Source organism: Pipra filicauda, unplaced genomic scaffold (assembly GCF_003945595.2).
Source record: "Pipra filicauda isolate LSUMZ 115617 unplaced genomic scaffold, ASM394559v2 scaffold34_size3990699_pilon, whole genome shotgun sequence".
Taxonomy (NCBI): Eukaryota; Metazoa; Chordata; class Aves; order Passeriformes; family Pipridae; genus Pipra; species Pipra filicauda.
The window spans coordinates 3,896,967-3,921,459 of record NW_024104476.1 but is presented as its reverse complement, the minus strand read 5'-3'; the positions used below and the strand labels follow the sequence as shown (position 1 = coordinate 3,921,459).

At 36.8% G+C, this 24,493-nt stretch overlaps 1 protein-coding gene across 2 annotated transcripts in view; it reads right to left on the bottom strand.

The window, feature by feature from the left end:
• Nucleotides 1-24,493, bottom strand: part of ARSB (arylsulfatase B) — a 77,751-nt gene that overhangs the window by 5,138 nt on the left and 48,120 nt on the right. Inside the window, exons 7-8 of one of the 2 annotated variants that reach the window (XM_027709983.2) lie at nt 9,638-9,766; nt 5,766-9,107 (exon numbers count right to left, since the gene is read on the bottom strand). In XM_027709983.2, coding sequence (XP_027565784.1) covers nt 8,842-9,107; nt 9,638-9,766 — 395 coding nt within the window. In that variant the 3' untranslated portion in view covers nt 5,766-8,841. Of the gene's footprint in view, nt 1-5,765; nt 9,108-9,637; nt 9,767-24,493 lie in introns of those variants that run through there. The other variant, XR_005564699.1, reaches the window with a different exon arrangement.

Sequence of the window (24,493 nt, the reverse complement as noted above, 5' to 3'; positions counted from 1 at the left end):
CGTAACCATATCATCGGCAAAGAAATAATGAGTCTGTCAGAAAGAAATTACAGACTGACTAGAGTTGAGTTACTTACTCTGAGCATGAAAAGATCCAACTGTTACCACTACATAAATATGCAAAAGCATGCCACTGCCACATGCTTGCTAGAGACCAGACATAAAAAAATAGGAAAAAAGGACTAATATCTTCCCAATAACTGCACCATATTTATTGGTATGAACTAGCGTAGCTCAGTTGGCTACAATAGAGCTATATCAGCATCCTAATAAGAAGATCTTTGCTCTTCTGTGACTCCTTTTATTCCTCATGAATTTAAAACAATACAGCTGAAATCAGAGAAATACAAAAGCATGAATTCTCAGTGAAACATGCATAACTATACGATGTGATGAGAGCAGGAACTGACAAGAGAAAGGTCAGGTTATGATGCTTTCAGTTTGTACATGCCAACAAATCATTAAAGGTACATGAGGATTTACAAATGCTACACGATTTGAAAATCCGTTCTGCCTTTAATTTTTGGCTTACTGCCTTTGAGAGAAGAGAAACGAAGAGTGTCAAATTACAAAGTGGAATTCCTCCTGCTGACCAGAAAACATTGGATTTCCTTGTTCAGACCCTAAGGGAAAGAACAGTAGCCACTGTTATGGCTTTTTGGAACTCGATTTCTATGGGACTGTCTCTATGGGCTTTATTATGGGTCTACCAAAAGAAAATTCTATCTTAAACGTATGTTTTCTTTCTAGGGTTTATAGCTATAATGTATTCTTTATTAAAAAAACTTTTCATTTCCAGGTTTTTGAGCAGAAGGATGAGAAAACGGAGATTATAAAATTTTCAATGCAGTAAATTTTACTAATGGTAGTTCTTAAGGTCTGTTCTGAAACTGAAGTTCTATGAATAAATGTATGTTTGCTAACTTTCTCTGGAGCCATATGTAGCTAACATTTATTTTAAAGATAAACACACAATGAAAAAAACTAAAATAACATTAAACAAGAATAGAATGTTTGCAATATGCATAGATTAAAAAACTAAGCGTTATTAATCAAGAGAGTTTCTCCTCTTCCAACAGTGACACAGAATAAGTGTTGTCATCACATCTTCAAAATAAGCCCATGATTCCACACCAAATATAACTTTATCAGTGAACAATAATAAAAGTTTTCTCTAAAACGTGACTCCAGCTTATATGATAAACAGGAATATTTAATTCTGTTCTATAACTGGACCGGGCCAGCTCATAAAACAAGCTGAATGATGAATGCACTCAGGCTGAGTGATCAACATCCTAAACAAAGTTTTTCCAAGCACAGCCCTGTCTCTGTTTCTCACGATATCCTGTCCTCACCATCTTGTCATATGGGCAACTAGGACACACAGATGTTAATTAATCATTACTTAATTCAGAATCTTCTGAGTATAGCCCGTGGGCAAATATCTTCCATAAACACTGCAATCACTTAAAGCTATGGCTTTGAGCAGAATTACTGTGACTTGCACTCTGATACATAGAGATCTGTGCAGTAATCAACTCCTAAGACAGCAACAGATGGAAACAATGTTTTAAGGACGCTGCAGTTGTGTGTGCATTTCGGGCTGAGAGTTACGGAGCTAAGCAATGCCAGATCTCTGCTACATTTAGAATTTTAATGGTTATCAGTGTGTTATAGTCACTTATTATCTGAATAATGTTTAGGATGAAACCAAGTGTTCCTAAAAACATTTTCTTCTATTCTAATGCACATCAGCAGTACATTTATGAAAAGTACAATAAAAATAGACTATAGATAAAATCAGCATTTACATTTAAAAAGAGGCCATTCCTTTATTTCAACATGTCATCAAACAAAAGTCATTACATCACATTAAGTAAAAGGATGAATAGTGGCTGCTATTAAAAAGTCTGCCTTTGCTAGCAGCTTATGATGCTTATAGTACTGTAGGACCTGAAAAGAACGGTTGTTTAGCAATGTTGTGACAGTGGGATTTCAGCATCCTTACTGCTTCTGAAAGAATAGATACTGAGTAATTTCATATTGGTATCTAGAACCAAAGACCCAAAATATAAAATTTAGAAGTACAACAAACTTAGACAATGTAGGAGCTTGCTTGTTCGCATTTAGGTCTTGGATTAGGTTCATATATATCGTACATATTTTATGCCACAAGTTAAATGTAAAATGTATAAATCACTGCATAGTACAAAAATCCTGAATTATATTTCTGAGTTAATAATTACACTTGCCTCTTAGCACTACACTCAGTGTTTACCATCAGAAAGATGGATTCTTGCTGTTGTATTTAATGTTATTAATAGAACAAACATTTACATAGAAAATCTTATTTTTCTAAGAAAATGCTCTCCATTTTTTATTGTTGGAATAGTAATTAAAGAAAAATTTGCTTTTAGGCATTTTTTCATTATACCATGGCCTTTTCTTTATTACAAAGTAAACATAGAAAAAGGTGAATTCTAAAAACTTCTCCACATATGCATTAAAATTTCTTTGCATTGTGGGTAGAAATAATTACCTAAAAATCCTGTTGTTAACCAGCAATTATAACTCAAAGGAATTTCAGACATATCTTACACCTGCTGCCTCTAAGACATAATCTCTCAATCACTCATACTCTTAAATATTTCTTCTAAGTGGGCTATTTTCTAGGGCAAATATAAACAGAAATACAATTGTTTTACTCTGTTCCCTCCTACATTTTTCAAAATCCAGATGGGATATTTTCCTAAGTCTTCTTTGATATTATAAATGTGTCTATTTTTACTCAGCGAAAGGCTATGCCATTTCAGCTGTTCTGGATTTTTTTTCTAATGCTAAACTTATGGCAAAAGAAAATTGTCAGTAAATTCTTAGCCAGGTTTCTCCACTATATTAGTTTTGGAGCTTTAGCTAGAAGCACTGTAATGGTAATGTATACGTTGCTCTTACTCTTTAATGTACCATGACCATGCTTTCTTTATTACAGAGCGAAGTCAAAACAGAACTGAAAAGGCAGGAGAACAACTTTGTTTCTACAACATGTCCAGCCCCTCCAGCTGGGGCTGGAGGTATGACCAGACCAGACCAATAGCCCCTTTGGAATTATTTCAGACAGTGCTTTATCAATCATGTATGACTTGTAAAACAGAATATTTGAAAACAAAGCAAAAGGGACAAGAATTAAAGTGAAAATTCAGTACCTCTATAGCAGCCACCTACAGGGCAGCACTGCATTCAAAGGTTCTTGGGCTGGCAATTATTGTGATGTTCACAGTCTTTTAAAAAGACTCCTCTTACCTCTAGTACACAGGGAAGAGAGGATAAAATTATCATCCTCCAGTAACTGACTATTCCCCCGGATAACCACACACTTATGAGCAACATCAAGAAAATAGGTTGGAATCACAGAATTGCCATGACTGCAATTTATAGATAAAAAAATTCCCAAACTATTTGCTTCTGTGAGTTAAGTACAGTTAAGCTGGAACTGAAAGTATGTTTGCTAGAAGTGAAGTCCAGCGTCTGACTCAATGCTCTCAACATTCATTTTCTCATTGTCTGCACAGACTCATTAAACTTTTTTTCCAGTGAAGCAGGATAAATGTGAAGGGTAAACTTAAGGGCTCAGATGTCCTTGCATAAGCCATTTCAGAGCTTTCTATCCAATAAAAATTGATGACTCCTACTTCATGAGTGTGCTTGGAGAACGTACACAATAAAGAAAGGCTCCAACATCCCTGGTTAATAGGGCCATCGAGTGATGCTCCTGGAAGAATTGCAGATCCAAACGAAATGATTTAGGCAGACCACAGATGTCCTGATCAAAATTTTCCATTCATTACCATGGGCTCTATGCTCAAAACTACTCAATAAGCATTGCTGAACCCCAAACACAGCTTACTTTGTTTGTAAGTGTATTCACTGTGTTCTAACTCCTGGTTTGCTTGAAGAAATAGCAAGAATGCATGGCAGAAAAGCAAGACAGAGCTCTTTTATTTTTATCACTGTCCTGAATGCCAAAATCTGGCAGCCCAGCACTGTGGCTCTGGTGCAGTACCTTGTTGTGGCTTCTGAAGATTCATCCAAATAAACACAGCATGCCTTAGATCCAAATCTAGTGATTCTGACTGTACTTTTTTCTAACTATAGTCCTGCAGACAAAATATAACTGCCTTTATTGCTATTGAGTTTAGCCAGGATTAGGGGATCAACATCCGGTAGCTGCTTTGATGATGGCAGCTGGTAGTCACTTTTTTGAAACTTGGCAGCAGATATATTGCCAACCCTTCCAATCTCTCTCCACTCCACCCCACAAAAATAACAGTCTCAGGAGGGAACAACTAACACAAGAAGAACTAATGTATCATCCTCTTCGCCTCTGCTTAACTACAGTATGCAATTATCACACGGGCCGTCACTGATCCTGTCCACAGTTGCATGGCTGACTCACTCTGACTGCTTTATGCCAAAAAAAGTTTTTACTGTTCCTTGCAGCAGCTCTGCTCAGTGTAGATGAGCTCATACATGAATCACAAGGCACCGGAAGAAGACATGTGAGAGCACTGGAATCAGAAAAAGCAGCTTGAGACTCCAGAGAACTCTTTACACCATATATTTAACCAGGGTCTTCCCATATAAAAACCCAGCTTGAAAGAAAACTGAGTGCACCGCCCGCAGCTGACAAAGAAAATAAGTGAGGGAGTTAAAACACTCAGTTGGAAACCTGTTCACAAAAAAATTGCTTAACTTCCTCAAACTTTGAATTGGCAGGCTTTTTCCCCTTCCCTTAGCAAAAGCACTACTTTCTCATTACAAACCTCAGCTTATTTATAGTTAAGAGAGACATGAAGCCTATGGGTCCACTTAGGGCGGGGCTGCAAAGGGGCTGCCAAGGGAAGGGCTGGCGGTAGAAAGGGTCCTCTGACCCATCCATCATGCTGGAGCTACACTTAATGTTAGAGAGACACAGCCTCGGGGTCCAGCTGGAGGGGGGCCTGTAGTGGGCTGCCAAAGGAGCAGGTAGGCAGGAAAACAAATTCTCCCTTCGTAACTGCTATGTCTTTGAAAATGGTTTGGTGTTCCTAGGCTCAGGACAGAAACCTATGGTTAGATTCTGGATCCCCTGGTAATGCTTGCCAAGTAATCTTTCATTTAGACTTTGACTTACATGTTTTGTGATTCACTTGCCTATTTCTCATTCGAGTGTCCCTGGCTCTAAGATTACAACTGTGGCTACACATATGGACTTGTGCTTGTGTGCCAGACTCCATCACACAAGCATGGAAAAGCTTTGGGAATATCCCAAGTAGCCTTACTACCATTAAATCACTTTGTCAGAAAATAAGATGAGACACAAATTCACAGAGGCTGATAGGGACTGGTAGTGGAGCTTCAAATCCAAACAGACTACAAGTGTTTAAACTTCAGGTTCTTCTTCAGAGATTCAGAAGAGGATTAAACTCAGATCTTTACCCAAGACCTGTCTATCTTAGGAAGGTTGGACAAATTCTTTTCAGGCTGAATATAGAGTCTTTCACTCAAGAACAGATCCAGACCTTCTGTTTTGCTTATAAGATCATGCCCTCCTTGACTGGATGCATCTTTTTTGTAAATAAGCAATGCAAAATGAGTAGCCAGTGTGAGCATTCTTCCTAAACTTTGTTACTTTTCTGAAGCTTAAATAATTTCTAAAGCATAAAAGTTAAGACTTTTGAATTCAAAATGCTCAGATGTTTGCTAGATTAAGAATGAATCTCAACTTGGAAAGGGATGAAATGAAGTTTTATTTAGAGAGTTTAAAATACTTGCATTTTTGAATGTTAAGTAACCACAAAATATACAAAGAATTCTCTATTTTCCAGTTTGAAACAATTGAACAGTATACAACTCTTTGCAGATGCCAACCTAAACATGTCAGCCAGATGTTTCTTTTTTTTCTAACCCAATTCAATTAAAATGTTTTATGAAGGACCACCCATGGAAAATCAGAAAATAAATAATGATGTATACTGTAGCTGAGAAAATAATGAATCTTTGGATTTTAAAATATAACAGGAGGAAACAAAGGGTGAATTGAATACCTATACAAGACAGTGATGTGCCACAGTCTCTTCCTAGTAAATTAATTACATGAACTAGAATAGCAGCAAGATACTAAAATGCAGATTGTAGGACACAGAGAAAAGAGAACACATAAAAGCTCTACTTACCTCTGAAATAAAATGTTTTTTTAATGTTTTCTAACTTTAGCCAAGGAGACTCAAACATATTATTTATTTGAGCTTTTACAACTTAGCTGGTGTTTCTTTCTTTTCCACGAAACTAGATATCAGCACAAAAAAGAGCAATACCTGTATTAAAATATCATTAACAAAAGTTCTTGCTTTTGTAGGTAAGCCAACATCTTTCCTCATGTAATATGAGTGCCGAATGCTGAAGGACACACAGGAATGTAGGGCAGAAATTCCCCCCAACCCCAAGTCCAGTCCCTTGTTATTCCAGCAACCACATCTTGTAATCACTACTATAAACTAAAATGTTATATGTGGATATTGACTGAGAACAGTTAGCTTTCTAGTCTTGAATATGCCCTATGAAAAGAGTTAGAACATGCCCTATGAAAAAAGAGTTAGAATAATGTAAACTCATTGAATCTACTTGCCTTACACACTGGGGAATGGTGTCAATGTCTCCACCTGCATTTGATTGCAAAAATAAACTAACCAACGTTTTCTGAATGAATGAGGACTGATGGAAGCTCTGCTGTTTGGACGATTTATCTCAAAAAGACATTTGAAGGACAACATGCATCATTAAGATACATACAAAAATAGTAAATCTAAAAGTCACAGAAGGCAAAATTTGACACCTTACTCTTTCAGAATCCCATACTCCAACTCATGTTACTAACTGTATGCTACAGACAATTAGGATATAAAACAGTTGCACTAAACAGATAAGCTATAAACTAGCATTAATCATTACATCGGTATAAAATAGACAAGCTGCAATAGCTAGAAAAGAGAACTGCAGTTAAGGTTTTTCTAGAGCCAAGATTGTCATGGTCCAAATTGGATTTCTCTAATTTACAGGACAACACAGTCTGTAAATTATTTTATGAGCTCATTAGGAAAAGAAACTAACAAGGGCTCAGTCCCCTTTGTACAGACTAGACTAGACTAGTACAAATTCACTAATCCATTCCTTAATTCATGAGGTTTCTAACTCACAAGTTGTCCAATTCTTGACTTGTAACTTCCACACCTGTAAGCAAAATATTCCCATAGTTGATGAAGAGAGTGCTTATCCTTCCTCCTCCATCACAGTGCAGGCCTCCAGTATCACACCAGGAAGAATGAAAGCCTCAGCAGCCTGGCTCATGCTGGGCATGCTTCAAAACCACTTTGGGCAAGCTGTTGTATTCACACCTTCCAGCCTGAAAGTTTGGTCTACACAATTTCCACAAGTTAGTGGATTGACAATCAGTCAACAGGAAGGATTAGAGCTACAGCTACCTACAGTAAGCTGCAGGTGGTAAAGGCACAAAATCTCCTGAGAGAAAACTGGGAGAAGTTGTGCAAAATTTTAGTGCAATTATATGAGTTGGTCCTGGAGCCAGAAAAAAGGCAATTAGATCCCTGTTTTCTGGAGACGATGATAGATTGAGCTCTGCATCCTGAAACCTGGTCAAGGACACTAAGAAGCATTACCAGAATTCAAGGTTTGACCTTAATAGAGCTGGTGGGTTGCTCTCGCATCAATTTGATAAGTAATTGAGAAATGTTGCTTGGCCTGTTTTCTCTATGGCTCAGAGCCCACTCCAGAATGAAAACAGACTCCACTATGGTAATAAAGAAACAATATAGGAGAAGAAAGGGTGCTTACTAGGCAGGCAATAAAAGTAAGGTTTTGTTCATCATAGAATCATTGAATAATTCATGCAGAAAGCGGCCTTTGGAGGTCACCCATTTGTTCCTCACCACCTCTAATAAAGCAGAGTCAACTTCAAAATTTGATCCAACTTCAGAGACAGATCATGTTGTTCAGAATCTTCTCCAACCAAAGACTGAACATCTCCAGGAATAGGGCTGCCATAGTCTCACAGTTCCCTTATTTGACTAAACTCATGGTATGATTTTTTTTTTTAATTTTCTTCTTTGCATTGGAACTCCAGATGTTCCTTGTGTGTTTTTCATCTTTGTGCACCTCTGAGGAGAGTCTGGCTTCCTCTTTTCTATGCCCTCACATTAGGTAGCTGAAGATAGCAACCTCCCTTTTTTTTCTTTAGCCTCCCCTTGCTTGCTGTCTTCCCTGTGATCATATTCATGGTTCTCCACTGAACTCACTCCAGTTGGGCAATACTCCTCTTGTACAGGGAAGTTCAAAATGTGATGTTATGCCAACTCTTGTATTATATTTTTCTAGTCTTTACAATGAAACAGCTTCCAGGAGAAGCTGTTACACATGAAACCAAAAATCAGATGGATGCATTCTGGATGTCCCTGCTGCCATGATTACTTTCAGCTTTTAAAGAAAAGTAATCTCTTTCAAGGAAGGAGGCAATGCTTATGCATTAAAAGCATATTCCAGACAAAGAATATAAAAAAAAAATAGATTTATACTTTTACTAACATTTCACATACAATTTTTGGGAACAAGAGTGTGAGAAAAGACTGAAAAAATTCCAAACCCATGAAGAGTAAGAAATACTAAATTACTCAAGGGATAAGTTCACAATTAGCAATAGGTCATTAAAGAAAGTAAGATATGCTTAACTAGGACTCTGAGTCCATATACAGCCTCTACTAGGGTTTGTTTTTTGCAGGATGCAAAGCTGCACTATGCCCAAGGACCCCAAGCTGCAGTTGCTGCTGGATCACAGCGGGGATCCTCATCAGGGTAGAACACAGGCACTGAACGTTTATGATAATACTGAAGCCGTGAGAGCAGTTTTTCCACCACATCAGGATGTTTTTCAGACAAATCATTTCTCTCTTCAGGATCGTGAACAATATCAAACAACCAAAGTCTCTTCATTGATGGATCAGATGACTGAATCTCAGATTCACTGAACAAAGATGGTGGAGGGAACCAATGACCACAGCCTGAAGAAACAGAAACAGACCAAGGGTCATTTCTCAGACATGGAGCACCAGTGTGGAGACATAGAGCTATGCTGTAATGACTTGTCTCTTGACAAGTCCCTGGGCAGGGAATGTTGCTGCACTCCTTAACTCTAGCCCTGCACCAGTCTCTCAAGTCCAAGGCTACCTATAAAGGAGTCCTATTTATGCAGAAAAAAAGCTGCAGCATTGGGATTCAAAATTCTGTGTTACTTTATTTCACATCAATTACTTTCGTCTTGGATTCTATGATTGTTACTGGTCCCTTCCAACTTGAGATATTCTATGACAGTTTTTCCACTAGAGTTACAGTAACCTGTAGACAAAATATTTGAAAATGAAAAAGTATACTGTTTGGATTTCAGAAGCGCTCATTCTAGATTTTTGCATGTGGTCAAAAACCTAAGAAGTTAGCAGAATTACTAATAAATTAAAACATATGAAACAGAATGAAGCTGTTTGTGGCAGATGAGAGACAGGCCACACTGTACAAAAAAGAGTTATTTCATTACCTGGATATCCAGTTAGTAACTTCCATTTTCCATGTCGTATTGCTGCATGCATGGATATATTGAAAAGTGTATCATCCCATGGAGAAGAATTGCTCTGTGGTAAAGATGTCCTGTTGTCAATGCCAAGACCTTAATGAAACAGTAAACTAAGTTACGTACATTGCATATGCATGAGGTAATTTTTAGAATTCTACTGGAAAACAATGCAGTATCATCCATTTATTTTTATGTATTGGATAAACAATTTGTTGTATATAAGTGCAAAGATCTGTGCTATGATTCAATGGATGTATTTAAATCAGAATTTGAACTACATTTTACCAGTGGAAAATGTCACAGCTAAGTCTGGATAACTGGACTCATTCTGTACACAGGTATTGTATGTGATCTCATATACCTGTATTAAGAATTGCTAAATTTGGACATATAATTGCCTGTATCTTTTGCCAGTTAGGAATATAGGATTGAAAGATCTCCACAGTCAATGCTACTACTGCTAACTCTCTTAGATCACTACAGGGATGAAGTCCCAGGTCCTGATGTATTCACATGCTGAGAGCTGTCTCTCTGGACTGAGCTGACTGTTTTCACAAAGATCCACATCTGGCCAGCAAGCCACTTCTATGGCCTGACACAGCGTGAACATGTCTTCATACTATCTTTAGTAGAGTTCTATATGATGTGGCCTGATATTCAGATACTATAGAAAACTGAAGTGTCAACTATGCACAAATTCCCTCTCAAAAAGAAACCTGAAGCTCTTTATAGGAGGGAGCTCAGAAAAAAAAAATAACGTGCACTGAGCAGAGATGATCAGGAGACCAGTTTGTTACTGAAACCAGAAGGGAGCCAGACAGACACTCCAGAAGCATCCAAAACAACTAGCATATCAGCTTTCATAAATAAAACAGGAGTTCAAGACATAAAATTTAAGAGTTTTATATTAATTGTATCAACTGATAACACTTTATCAATGACTACCAGAAGGCAACTATAATCACACTAGAAGAGACAACAGAAGATGGAGAGAAACCAATGTTGATTTTGTAGCATCTTTCAAGAGATAGTTTTCAATCAGTTTAAGGAATCTGAAAGACACAGCTGACAGATTTTTGCCCCTGAAATTAAAAAGAGAATGCATGAGATGGCTATGTGAGAGCCAATAGGAAGCAGAACAAGAGATTTCTAAAAAGAGTAAATTCCACACAACACAATGGGGCAAATATTCATCCAATGGAAATAACAACAGAAGGTTTGGAACAGAAATGCTAGGACACAATTTCTCTATTTTTTTATGGAGGTCTGCAAAGTTTCTATTTTATTACTCGGCTTCACACTTGGAATTGTTTTTTCTGCAATAAGCACATTTGCGCACACCCAACTTTCCTGTCTACATCAGACTTGTGTAATATTCCCAGATTAATAAGGCTATAAAAGGGGCTACTTGTTTCGAGCATGCATACACAGATTAGGGAGGACTCAGCTCATGTTAGATCAAGAAGCACTGAAGTTGACCTTAAAAAAGCCATCAAACTCCTATAAAAACAAAAGAAACTTCATAAATAACCATCACAAAATCTCTTCTGGAAGACAAATCCTCACACATGGGATGCCCATAGCAAATACAAAACAGTTTAAAGATTATTACTGCTTACTTCTCAACGTCATTGTGTTATGTATTATTCTGTCATAAGTTTTGCTACTGAGAATATTCAGCTTTGCCATCTACTTTCTTAAGCACAATGAAAGACATCTGGCAGGTCAAAAAACCAGAACCTTGCTTTTTAAACACTATGTCTCAAAACTACAATATGAAGACTTGGTCTAAAGACAAAATTAGGTGAGCCTGCATTTTAATTTTAAGGTTTAACATAGCAATATATTTCTGATTGCTGAGCTGGGAATCCATAGCATTACACAAAATAAATTATTTAAAATACTTCAAAGAAACAGTATGAAAGATTGTATTTTTAGATATACTTTGCAAAATATCCTTAGAATGCCATGCATGAGACTTAAAATAAGATTCAAGAAGATAAAATAATTTTTAAAAACCCTGATTTGGTCCAGTTAACAAAACCAAACTCCTAAGCAAAGAAATGTTTTTATCAGAGCTTGAAGTTTTTTAATGAAATATTATCTTTCAGCAAAATTTCTTGAAGAGAAATGGATAAACTACCTCATTTTGAGATGTTATAAACAGAACTCTGTTAATCATGTTAATTCACCCACTGCAAGCACTTGTCCTGTGTCAAAGAAATGTATGTACTGTCTACTATTCAGACAAGTGCATTGCTTCCCAGACAGTATCGGTCAACTTTCATCACATATACCAGCCAGGGAAAACAGACTGATGCTTTTTTGAATGCTCTCTACAAGGATACTTACAGCAGTGTCAGTTTGTTACACTACATAAACAACAGATACAGAACTAAGATAAATAAAAATATTGCCTGATATGAGTTCTTTTCTTCCTATCATATGACTTGTACCTTAAACTTGGATATTCCTCCCTCTCCATCTACCTACTTCCTCCTTCTCTTCAGCCCATCTGCTAAGTTTCTGCCTCTGTCTTCATTCTTCAGCTTTTCTAGCACAGAAGAAATGCAAAATGCCTGGGCAGTCTTCTTCCTTGCCATATGAATTTTACAGGGATCCCTCTTCCGGTTTGGCAGACTGAAGAAGTCACATTCTTTTTTGTTTCCTTTTTAAGATAAAACACTCACTCCCATAGCATCTGAGCAGCTTTTTTTCTGCATTTATTCTATTATTTCTTCTTTTTTTTCTGTTATGGTTGAGTGGGCACTAACAACAGCTCTGTGGACTAATTAAGCGGCCAAAGGACAGATGCCTTTCATTGAGTTCTGTAATCGAGTCTGCTTTCTTATGCCTCTGTACCCTCCTGATAGACTTAAATATAAAAATGTGATGCTTTTGCTTGTGCAAAGAGGCTAGACAATTTATTTTTTTTTGTCATTTGATCACCAGTATATCAGTGGCTAATGAAATATTAAAGCTTTGTTTTTACCTTGAAAGAAAAATCCCATGTACTTTGCCATGAATTTTATTATTGTCAAACAGAATCCACTGTTTTCTGAAGCCCAATTTCAGAGCCTCACCAGCTGCTATATTTCTTTTTTAAGTAGGCTCTGGGGAAATGATAGAACTTTTATTGGTTAAGAAAGCAGTGACCTTTCATTCAAATATTTATTTTCAAATATTTAATGGTAAAACGAACTTAAGTAAAGATTTTAGGGTTTTGGTTGGAGTTCTAGGTCACTAAATAGTATTCAAATAGCTTTTATATCTCTATAAAAAAAACTAAGTCTTTCAGAAAATGTTGTCCTTGGTAAGTGATTTTGGAGTTTATGGCACAGTTCAAGAAATCCTTAGTCTTGACAGCCTGAAAAATGGTTTCAAGATCACATTTTTAAAGGAATTGAGGCGGCCAACTCTCACTACCCACAAAAGTAGTTTATTATCTAAATACTTTAGAAGTCTGGCCCTTTGCCCCTTATGGAAACTTCAGCTTAGTTCTTTTAGTTTTATTATCATATATTCTTTCTATACACATATGTATTTCAAATGATGATGAAAAATCCTAAAAAATTTTCAATAGCTAATTGCATCTTCAAGACACCTGATTTTCAGAAGGCCAATGTCATCAATTCTGAAAAATCTATGCAAGAAGCTCAGAAAGCATCAATCAAAATGTTAGCATACTCTTCAGACAAGATGTTGGAAAATTTACCACTGTAAGTATATAAATGACATTATGAATGATGACTATAGAATATGCTGGCCTTATTTAGAAAAGTGAGCATTCTTTCAGTGCATTAAATCTTGCTAATGCACAAACCTAAGTATAACAAACGGCAAAGTAATGAACATGGGGGGGAAAAGGCAACCCTAACTGCACATAAACAAAAGAATGCGCTCTGAATAAGTTATTGCTGTTTAGGGAAGTGCTTCTGAAGTTGCAATGAATAGGTAATGTCCAGCAGCTGTCAAGAAAAGCAATTCAAATATTAGAATTGGCAAAGAATGGAACACTGTGCCACTACCTAAGTCCTTGTTGTGCCTCACATGGCATTTTGGTTCCCATGTTACAAACTGGACACAGAAAAACCATACAAGATTCAAAGACGTGACAAAGAAGATTAAAGCTATGGAACAACAACTGTGTGAAGAATGAATAAATAAATAGGATCCTTTATCCTCAAAAATGGACAACTGATGAGAGACAGGACAGAGACCTATGAAATGGTGTGACCACGGGAAACTGAGTAAGAAACAACTGGTCTTTCCTAATAGGGGCATCAAATAAATTATGAAGTCACACATTGAAAATAAATGACAGTATATACTTCCTTGTTACAAACCAAACTTAAGTGCAGAATTGCTTTCCATGTAATACTGTGGATGCCAGAAGTTTATGCAGGATTCACAAAGTAGAAGAAAAATCCATCCAGGATTCTTATATTCAAAATCACAACCTGAAGACCAGGAGCATGCTGTGGGGGCCGCACAGGAGAAGTGTATTTACATGCTTGCTTCATACACTCTCTCCTACACAACCTAGACAGATTTTTGTTGTGGGCTTACACAAGATGAGTTACCAAATTACTCTCAGTTCAGGAGAGGCCAAATATTTTGTTTACAAAAGAAAGTGCTATATTGAAACAGATTTACGCAATCCTTTTATTATATTTATCTCTGTATGCACTGAACTGAGAGGGTTAAAACTTCCACAAAAGGTAAGCACAGAATCATAGAGCCATAGAATACCTCTAGTTGGAAGGGACCCATGTGGATCATGGAGTCCAACTCCCTGTTGCTCACAACTAATCCATACAACCAGGAGCTTTGTCCAGACGCTCCTTGAGCTCTGACAGGCTTGGTGCTGTGACACTTCCCTGGGGAGCCTGTTCCAGTTAAAAACCTTTTGCTAATGCTCAACGTAAACTTCCCCTGAACCAGTGTCATTCTATCTCCTCATGTCCTACTCCCAGTCACCAGGGAGAGGAGATCAGCACCTCCTCCTCTACTTCCCTCCCTTTAGGAAGTTGTAGGCTGCCAGGAGGTCACCCCTCAGCCTTGTCTTCTTCAAGCTGAGGAAATCAAGTGACCTCAGCCACTCATCCCAACTCTTGCCCTTGGGGACTACCACCACCTTGGTCACCCTCCTCTCTATGTATATATGACTCAGATTCAGGTTTAACTGTAATTTCACAAATACATGAACACCATGAGTCATTTTTAGCATACCCTCTAGTTTACTTTGAGTGCTATTCTTTAAAGGAGGGATAGCATAAGGAAATGACAGTACTAATGGCAATGGCTTCCAATGCACAGATCAACCTGTGCAGACAAGTCAGTTATTTGCTAGAGCTGATTTTTCACTTATATCAGAATGTAAATCAAGAGTAAAGTAGTTGAAATAACGGATTCACACCAGATTTACACTCCTGTGATTGAAATCAGAATCTGATTCCTACATTATTTCCTGCCCTGGTCATACAATTTGAAATTTTAAAACAACCCCACACTTTACAGAAATGTTACAAGATGACTGGTGTTACCAAGCTCAAGTGTGTCCCAAGAAGTAATTAATAACTGATGATTCAACATGAAACAGAGAAGATAAACCAAAAAGGTGTACTTTGCCCAGCAATCTGTTCTTTCACTTCCCTTTCTAAGTACAGGAAAGATCATGAAAAATGCTGCAATGTGCTTCGCCCTGTTTTATTCCTTCTAGCCTTTCAAAAAAGCTCTTCTGATGTCATTCAGTATCCCATGTGTACTCCTGATTTAAAAAATCATTTATGTTAGGTGGATAACTTTTCCAGAGGAAAAAACTGTCTTCCTATATATTTTTGCATATACTTACAACAACCTTCTGCTTAACTCATTAGTTCATGTATCCAACTGGGAAATGATTTCTGGAGGTGGAAAATAGGAAGCAATATTTTTTCACATTTCTTCCCTGCTGATCAATATACAATTGAGAATCAATCATCTGTTCCTTGGCTCATACATACCTAGTTACCTACCAGAAACTTACCTAAAATTAAAAAATACTAATTTATCCAACCACCACGAAAAATACAGAAGTGTCTGAAAATCCATTTCTTTTCTGTGGAACTCAAAACCTTTTAAATTCTTCTATTACTGCTGCTGCAAAAAAAAATAACTTTGTGACCCCTTGATGCCTGCAATGCTACCTGGTAATAAAAGAAAGAAGGGTTGATACAGTTTTACTACATTTTACAGCTCTAGAAGTCTCATCAGAAGCTCTTACTCATCTTCCTGTATAGGGATTATAAATCCAACTTGTTTATCTGTCTAAGTCTTAGGACATTCCCAACAGTTTCACTGATAGTCTCTGAAATATTTAATACTCAATCAAGAGTAAATACTAGAAAAAAAAGTTTTCATAATGCAAGCAAAATCAAGAATATTGCAGACAACAGCAAAAAGCCACTGCAACACAGTACTTGATAGGAAGGCTGGAAAATTCAGATCTCTCAGCTTCTTTGTAAATACTTCCTATGATTTGTTTCAATCTTTTGCTTTCTACTTTGCAAAGGCAATAGTTCAAGTACCACATAACCATAATTTCTAAGGTTTAAGGATAGTCCCCACTCACATTGTGTAAATTTGCAAGTTAAAGGAAATAAAAGGTACAATCTGAACCTAGTTTTCTTAAATAAAGGCTTGTTCTTTAAATTAGTCTAAAACATAAATTTTTGAAAACGCTTTATTAAATGTAATTACTTTCATAAGAGTACATTCATTTAAAATTTCCTATCTAATTTTAACCATAATAAGGAAGAAGATAAAATATTTAAAAGAGGAATATACAGGGCAATACATATTCTATATTAATACGGTATCTTGCAGATCTAATAAACATAGATCAATTACTCTTCTCATTCCTCTAGCTTTCCTTCTTTCATTCAATGAGACCAACTCAAGCAAATAGTAGAAACTTGCAGTGTGGTGAAATAGATAGATGGTACATCTAAAAATAAAAAATATTCTGCCTTCAGTGTATGATTAAGATGATGAAAATGATCCATATTGAGAACAAGTTTTTTTGGCTGGTAAGAGATCAAAGAACACCCAGTTCTCTCTAACGTGTCTTTTAGCAAGGTCCTGACCACAAAACTTGAAGAGTCCAAACCAATACTGCTTGAAGCATGCTATATTTCCATACACTGTGGTCTACAATACTAGCGTGTAGAGAGGCAATGTTGGGTACTGGAGAGCAATTTCGGAGAAAGACAAAAAAATGTTAATTTATTATTTATTTGGGAGACAAAGTCCTGCCCAAAGAGTAATCTGAACAGTTAAGTGAGTATCAGAGTGACCATGCCTCTACAATTTTCTAATATCCTACACAGTAACAAAACCATCTCTTTTGTAAGCAGCTATCAGTGCCCTTTAAGGAAAAGAGAAGCAAATGAAGCTTCTAGTTTTGTTTCTTCATCTGCAAAACAAGGATGTTAGAACACTCCTCCCCTGTGCTCAGTGCTGGTGAGGCCACATCTCGAGTATGTGTCCAGCTCTGGGCCCCTCAGTTCAGGAAGGATATTGAGGTGCTGGAGCAGGTCCAGAGAAGAGCAACCAGGCTGGTGAAGGGACTTGAACAAAAGTCCTATGAGGAGAGGCTGAGGGAGCTGGAGTTGTTTAGCCTGGAGAAGAGGAGGCTCAGGGGAGACCTCATCACTCTCTACAGGTACCTGAAAGGAGGTTGTAGCCAGGTGGGGGTTGGTCTCTTCTCCCAGGCAGTTATCAGCAAGACAAGAGGGCATGGTCTTAAGCTCTGCCAGGGGAGGTTTAGGTTGGATATTAGGAAGAAATTCTTTACAGAGAAGGTAATCAGACATTGGAATGGGCTGCCCAGGGAGGTGGTGGATTCTCCGTCCCTGGAGGTTTTTAAGATGAGACTGGATGTGGCACTTAGTGCCATGGTCTAGTAACCACGGCAGTGTTGGATCAAAGGTTGCACTTGATGATCTCAGAGGTCTTTTCCAAGCCAAGTGATTCTATGATTCTAAGTTACCTACCTTTGCAGTATATTTCCCAAAAGGAAAAAAGAAAAATATCAACATTCTTTATAGTAAAACATGTAGTTATAATAATATAATGTAGCAGACATATGATGGGGAAAATATAATCACTAAAAGCTCCAAGCTTACTTGCAACCTTCTTGACAGAAAAGACTGAAGAGTATGCACTAAGTAACGCCATGAAACCCACAGTGAATTAAGATTTTAGATGGCTCCCACTCTTTGCAGTACAAATTAAAAAAACATCTGAAACAAATAATAAACAGGTGCTACTGCCTAAACTCACGTACAGAATGATAGCCCGCATGTCACTCATAAGCAAGAGTGAAACCTTGGAATCATGACAGATTGAGCTGATGCTTCTTTGGAATTATGTCAGCATTGGATAGAAAGAAAAATGAGTGTAAGGAATTATTAGAAAGGGACTTGTAAACAAAGCAAAAAGCTCTGTGCAACTGGAAAACTGTATTTCTGGTCTTCCCATCTCAAAAATAAGACTGAGAAAGTTCAGAAACGAGTTACAAGGTCGAATGATGTGCAATCCCTCATGACTAAAAATCCTCTGCTAGATGTATACTCTGCTTAATTAAATTTGCATGTTCTAAGGAACTCCAGGGACCAGGTTATTTTCACTCCCTTGTATGACCAAAGGAAGGTTCTTCCCATCCTATGAGATGCTGTGCCAAATGCAATCAAATACTCAAAACCTTATTGTTTTAAATGACAGAGGACATATCACTTAAACATGCAGGCCAAATACTTTGAGTGCTTACTATACAAAACTCATGAATTATCGAGTGAAATCATATGATCTTCGTAGTTTTTAGCATATTCAGAGTGACTACAGACTCTACCCGACCTAACAAGACATCATCTACAATGAGGAACAGGACTACTGCTCAGTATGTACTTACAGTGAGAAAAACTCAAACACGCTGAAATACTGAATGAGACATAAAGTCTTTACTTAGGAAATTCAATGTCTGCTTTTGCCAGTAACGGTCATGTTCCAGCAGGACTAGACTACACTCTCTGAACGAAATAATCTCAGCTACATCTTCGAATTCAATTACATGCCTTTTTTTTTTTTTTAATCACAACAAAGACGTTTCATGGAAAACCTCCATGTTATTCTATCACTTCGTAAAATCTTCTTTTAATAGCATCTCAGCTGTTAGAACAGCTAGGACAACTCTCTGAGCTGCTGGTCCCCTGACATCCTCTAAGTCCATGTGATGAGATTCCATTTTGTCAGCAGGCACAACATAAGCACAACTGTCACTAAGACAGCGTTGCGATAAAGTCCTGCTTGCTTTCAAAGACTCTTGGGAGGATCACTGGAAGTGTTCATGTTTTCAGACTTACCTCTGCCAACAGAGGCTGGAGGAACCCATACAGAGCTACATGTGTGACAAGAGGCACCCATCACAGGATTCTGTCAGATAGGCACTCAGAGCAAAGGAACACAGATATGACAAGGTTGCACCACACAGCAAGATGACAAGAAACTACTGAACTGCAGAAACTAGTGCTTGCAGTGAGGCAGCTTTAGGAAATGAAGTGGCACTTACGCATATGTCCAAAAAAAGATATTGTATTTAAAATAATTCAGTCTCCTGCATATAGATTGGCAACTCACTGAAGACTGTCACTGCTGGCAGACAGGCTTTCAAAAGGTAGTGTCACCCGGCAATGATAAGTCTCAAGGGGATAAATTACATGTTCAAATTCTGCTGAGATTATGCTGTAAGACATTATGAGTGATTCCAAAAAGTTTCCTTACTTTGTAAAAATGTTTTTTATTAGAGAGAGGAGCAAACAACTCTCTATATGTTGCAGAGTGGAATTCTGCTTAATACTTGAACCAAACACTAGGAAAAAATCACCCAGGCTACTTCACGAGGACTTAAACCCCATAAACAGTAACCAGTATTATTTTCATAGTAAGGCAATGCATATGCCTCCTTGACTCTTGTGATCTGACTAGTAGTCTACAAAAACTGCAGAGGAGATTCCCAGACAGAAGTCTGAGACTGGCAAATCAAAAAGCCCTTACACATATGAAACCCAAACAGAAAGAATTTTCTAGTATTTTCTTTATCATCTTTAAAATCAACATACTATTATAATCATTCAATAGATCCCTAGTGTATTCACCATCTCGTATATATTGTCTGAAAAATGGTAACTGTATCATTCTCTTACAGTTTCCATTAAAAAAAAGCTTCCTTTATTATGTAAATAATTTTTCACTACTATCAGGATTTAAAATTTTTATTTACATGGTGTCCACTAAATAGAAAAAAGAAAACCCAAGCAGTTAAAAAAAACCACAAATAATTGCTTTCCTCACAATACACACTGCAGACTCCTAATCACCTTACTCTGTTTTTTTGCTTCAATATCAGAAGCCGTAGGTAAAAAAAATTACCAACTTTCTCAAATATTATGAAACTCCACATAAAAATTACCTTCATGACAGCAGTCTTCAGACTCCTAGAAATCTCACCATATGCATACACACAAATCCTGCATGATTGGCAGGCTTCCTGTGCCTTACTAATGTTCAACTGTGGAACAGTGGGAAGTCTGTTAGGGCTTGAAAAAACCTACCTTGAAACAAATGGGAACCTTTCCATTAATTCCAGTGGGCTCTGGTTCAGACTGGTTAAGCATCAGCAGTAACAAACAAGGGATTTACACCCTATCAACTTCTCTTAATCAAACAAATGAAGCTAAATTCCCCTTTTTCCATACAGTTCAATAGACAAAATGTGTTTTCCACAAAACTTTCATATGAAAGATTTCCCCATTTGTATTTACAGCAATCATTTCTGGCAACAATACATATGCTTTAACCAACCACTCAAATAAAAGTGATTCTGAGATTAAAACAAAAGTGCCAATACACGATTTACCAATTCTCAGATGAGAGACTTCAAGAAAATAAGAAATAAATTACTAGGAGCACACAATACCATGAATGTTACCAAAAACTGAGGCTTATGGATAAGCAGATAAAAATGAATTGCAGAGTAATTTTCCCTGCTGCAAAAGCTCTGTCACTAAGCTCCAAAGTTAAGATCTAGAAAATGTTTACTTAAACATATTTCTTGATTCTCCCTACAGCACTGAAAGAGTGGAATAAAAGCAGACTTCAGGTAAAGGTACCCAAAGACTTAATTCTTTACAAGAGCATGGAGCCAGAAAGGGGAACACAAAGTCAAGAAATGAACCATAACTCCATTCCAGTAAAAGTCAGGAAGCCACCCAGTAACTTTTCTTTGTGGTCAGCACTGCTTCCCACAACCACATCTTCTGAACTTTCCTCCAACAGCATTTTTCCAACGGTCCAATAGTTCCCTCCATAAAGGAGGAAATTCTCAGGCCACACCGAAAACTCTAACCGAGTTCCCCTGATTGTTACAGTTTTGAACAGTGATCTCACATCTTTCAGGAGAGATTTCTGTCCAACTCTATCAAAGTCTGTTATTTTACATTTTACATCATATAATACATACAAATATTCTGAATGACAACACAGAAAATAAACCTTTAAATTGGTGATGGGATATCCGGATGGGTTTGGGTAATTCTGATTTCCACCAATACCAAATTTGTAAAACTTCCAATTTATATAGGAAAGTAAGGAAATTTAGTAGGTACACCATTTGGAGCAAATTCTTAGCATTTTACTCTCTTTTAAGTCTTAATTCAATTATATATCTGTTTTTCTAACATCCAAGATGTAAAATATTCTGGAGGCACAGAGTGGTTTTCATTTGCAAGTTATCTGGTCTACAGTTTGATTTGCAGACAGTCTACAAATACATTCAACTTGGGGACTCTACATTACACCATAAAAAGTAGAATGGCACATGACAGAAATATCCAGATTTCCTTTGGTATTTTCCAGTCTGTAAGTTCCTGGATCCGGGCAACAGAGAGAAGGCTGCAGGGAAGTTTAATGTGTGAACATAAGAATGTAGAAATAGCTTTCAGTATACACCATTTTTAGTGGAGGTACTTAAGCAGTTGGAAAACAGTACCATTCACATTGTTCAGCTGCACAGAGAATAAAAGTAGTATGGATTTATGGACTGGGTCAGAAATTACACTAGATTTCCATTCTATTTGAATTTCTTTGCTTTATGCTTTTGGATTAAGCACCAACATGCTTTACTTGAACATGAGCTTTTTTTTTCCTCCTAAATTTCAGGAAATAATATATTGAACATGGTTCAAGTTTTTATTATATACCCCCAGACTACAGTGGTTATAGTATTGAGAGCAGTGAAAGTACTATATTTTTCATTTCCACTGATTAATATTAAGTCAAGTCTCTTATAAACACTGAAAATCTGGATTGACTCCAATGCAGTAGTATAATTTATACAGTCCGTAAAATCTTAAACCAGTTAGATGAAGCAACTACTCACCTGAGAGATAAGACTAAATTTTCAAAGACAATTTACTGAGAAATAAAAAAGCTAGAGAACAAAAGGTACAGTTGATATTTTTTACAGTTAGGAGATACACTTGGACCTTATATATCTTCTATTTATGAACATAAGGTTTATATGCCTTTAAATGCATTTTAAATGCCACATTTGTTTGTTAACAGCACCGAAACACACCGCTGTTCTCCATATATTTATAACTGAAAACAGAGAGAAGGAGGGAGTATTTCTCTCTCCTATAACTACAAAAGCAGAAAAAAATCTTCAATAGAAGCAGACGAGGATTCCCCAAGCAAAACTCTCATTTGACCATAAACACAATTTTTCACTGTGTTTCACATAGATGTATTAGAAATTTGTTGGTGCTGTACTACAAATTTATTTTTAGCATTTTATACAATGGGAACTTTATGACAAGAATTAACTTTTTCTAGACTTGATTCTGTGAAGCAGACTGTCACTTAGTTTTCATCAAGAAATGCACAAGACAAAGCATTTCTGGATGAAAAACTCCAGGAGGAGTTTTAGGAATTTATCCCTATTGCTTTGGCAAAGGGCATATGTTATCTTGGCATGAATTCATATACATCAAGCAAGTGATTCAGCTCTTGCATCCAAGCACACAGTTGACAGGACAGTCAACTGAAGATTAATCAGGTCTGGTTAAAAACGCCAATGGCACCAGGATCAGTTTGATCCTCTGCAAATTATCTTAAGGTCTTTATTCATAACTGCTGAACTTCAGTGAATCTCTGTCAACGAACTGTAAAAATGAAATTAGAGGTATCTTTTGCAAAATACAGGAAATTTTTTTCATTTCCTGATTATAATGGATAATGCTATAAATGCCTAGACTATTCTTTCTTGGGCTATATTATTTCAAGCAAATTCATTATATTGTGTCTGAATTAACTTTTACTTACATGACTGAAATTTTGGGAAGAGACAGAGGAATGGGAAGAGATGGAGAAACAGGCAGGGAAAAAATGCTATGGACACTTAACATTCACAGTCACCATCATCCACAATAAAGCCAAATATTAGAGCTTACTGGATGTTTTAGAAAATACATATGTTTCAGAGTCTTCATCAACACTTGCACTATTATATTTGTTCCTGTTTTACATCCATCACAAATTTAATCTTTCTGAGAGAAAACCAACAGAAAAAGACAGAAAAAAAATCTTCTACTAGGAGAAAAGTCAAATATTGAAGCCCCAGTAGGTCATTTAGACTATTTTAAGGAAGGTCTATATAGAAGTATCTTCTTTGGACACAAACTATTTTTGCGTAGACATTGCTTGTTGTACATTAACAAAACTTTAATCATAACATTATTTAGTGCTTCTTTGGCTTTTTCCTTTTTATGAAGCACCAAAGACAAAAAATCTCATAGAAATCAAAGCTGAAAACTGAATTTAAGCTACTGTTTAATTAAGCAGCATTTTCCCTCTTCACAATAACAAACAAACATCATCAATGTGAGAGCTGAACGAGTTCTTTATGGCTATTTCTAGGCCTACTGCAGTGCTATGGGTTGTTGTTGTAACTGATGGTCTGTACTACAGCAGACATGACAACTTCTCACCAGAGAGAAAATGTCGCACATTTTTTTGAAAAGGCTTAAAGTCACACAATGCACCTTCTTCCATCTGTACTTTTACCTCTTCACACAGACAAAGTCAATTAATTTTTGCTTTTCTGCTCAGTCTTCTAAAGCCTTTCCTTCATTCTTACAGTAAATAAAATATATATACTACAGTGTTTCTAAAAGATAGCTCATTAGTCAGTACTAGCCAACAGAGAGTGATGATTTTTCCATTTCAGTTACAGAAATATAACTTTTATACTTGCTTAACCTCATTTATAAGGCACATTTTTGAAGTTGTATTCGTGTTTGTAGGTCTGATGCCTTAATGTGAGAGTCCATGAAAATGTGCTAGAAGAAAGGACAAGCTTATTATAGTCACTTTGAAATGCAGATGGCTCTGTGGGCTTACAAGGCCCATATATGTACTTTTGCATATATGTACTTTTAACTGATGTCTCTTTTTTTGAATTGTGATGTGTAGAGCAACTGTTTCACGTCAACAAGGAAACTCTGGAAATGTCAAGGGCTCTTCCAATCTACACTGTGACAATAAATTACTGAAGAAATAAGGAATTTTCTTACTCCACTAAGGAAAGACATTTTGTGACCTTTTGCTGCTTTATGGCAATAATGAGTTTTCTACAAAACTCTGAGTCTTTCTGTTATTTTATTAAAATAAAAACATTTGACATATAGCCATGACCTTAACCTTGGAAGAATGAATAGAATA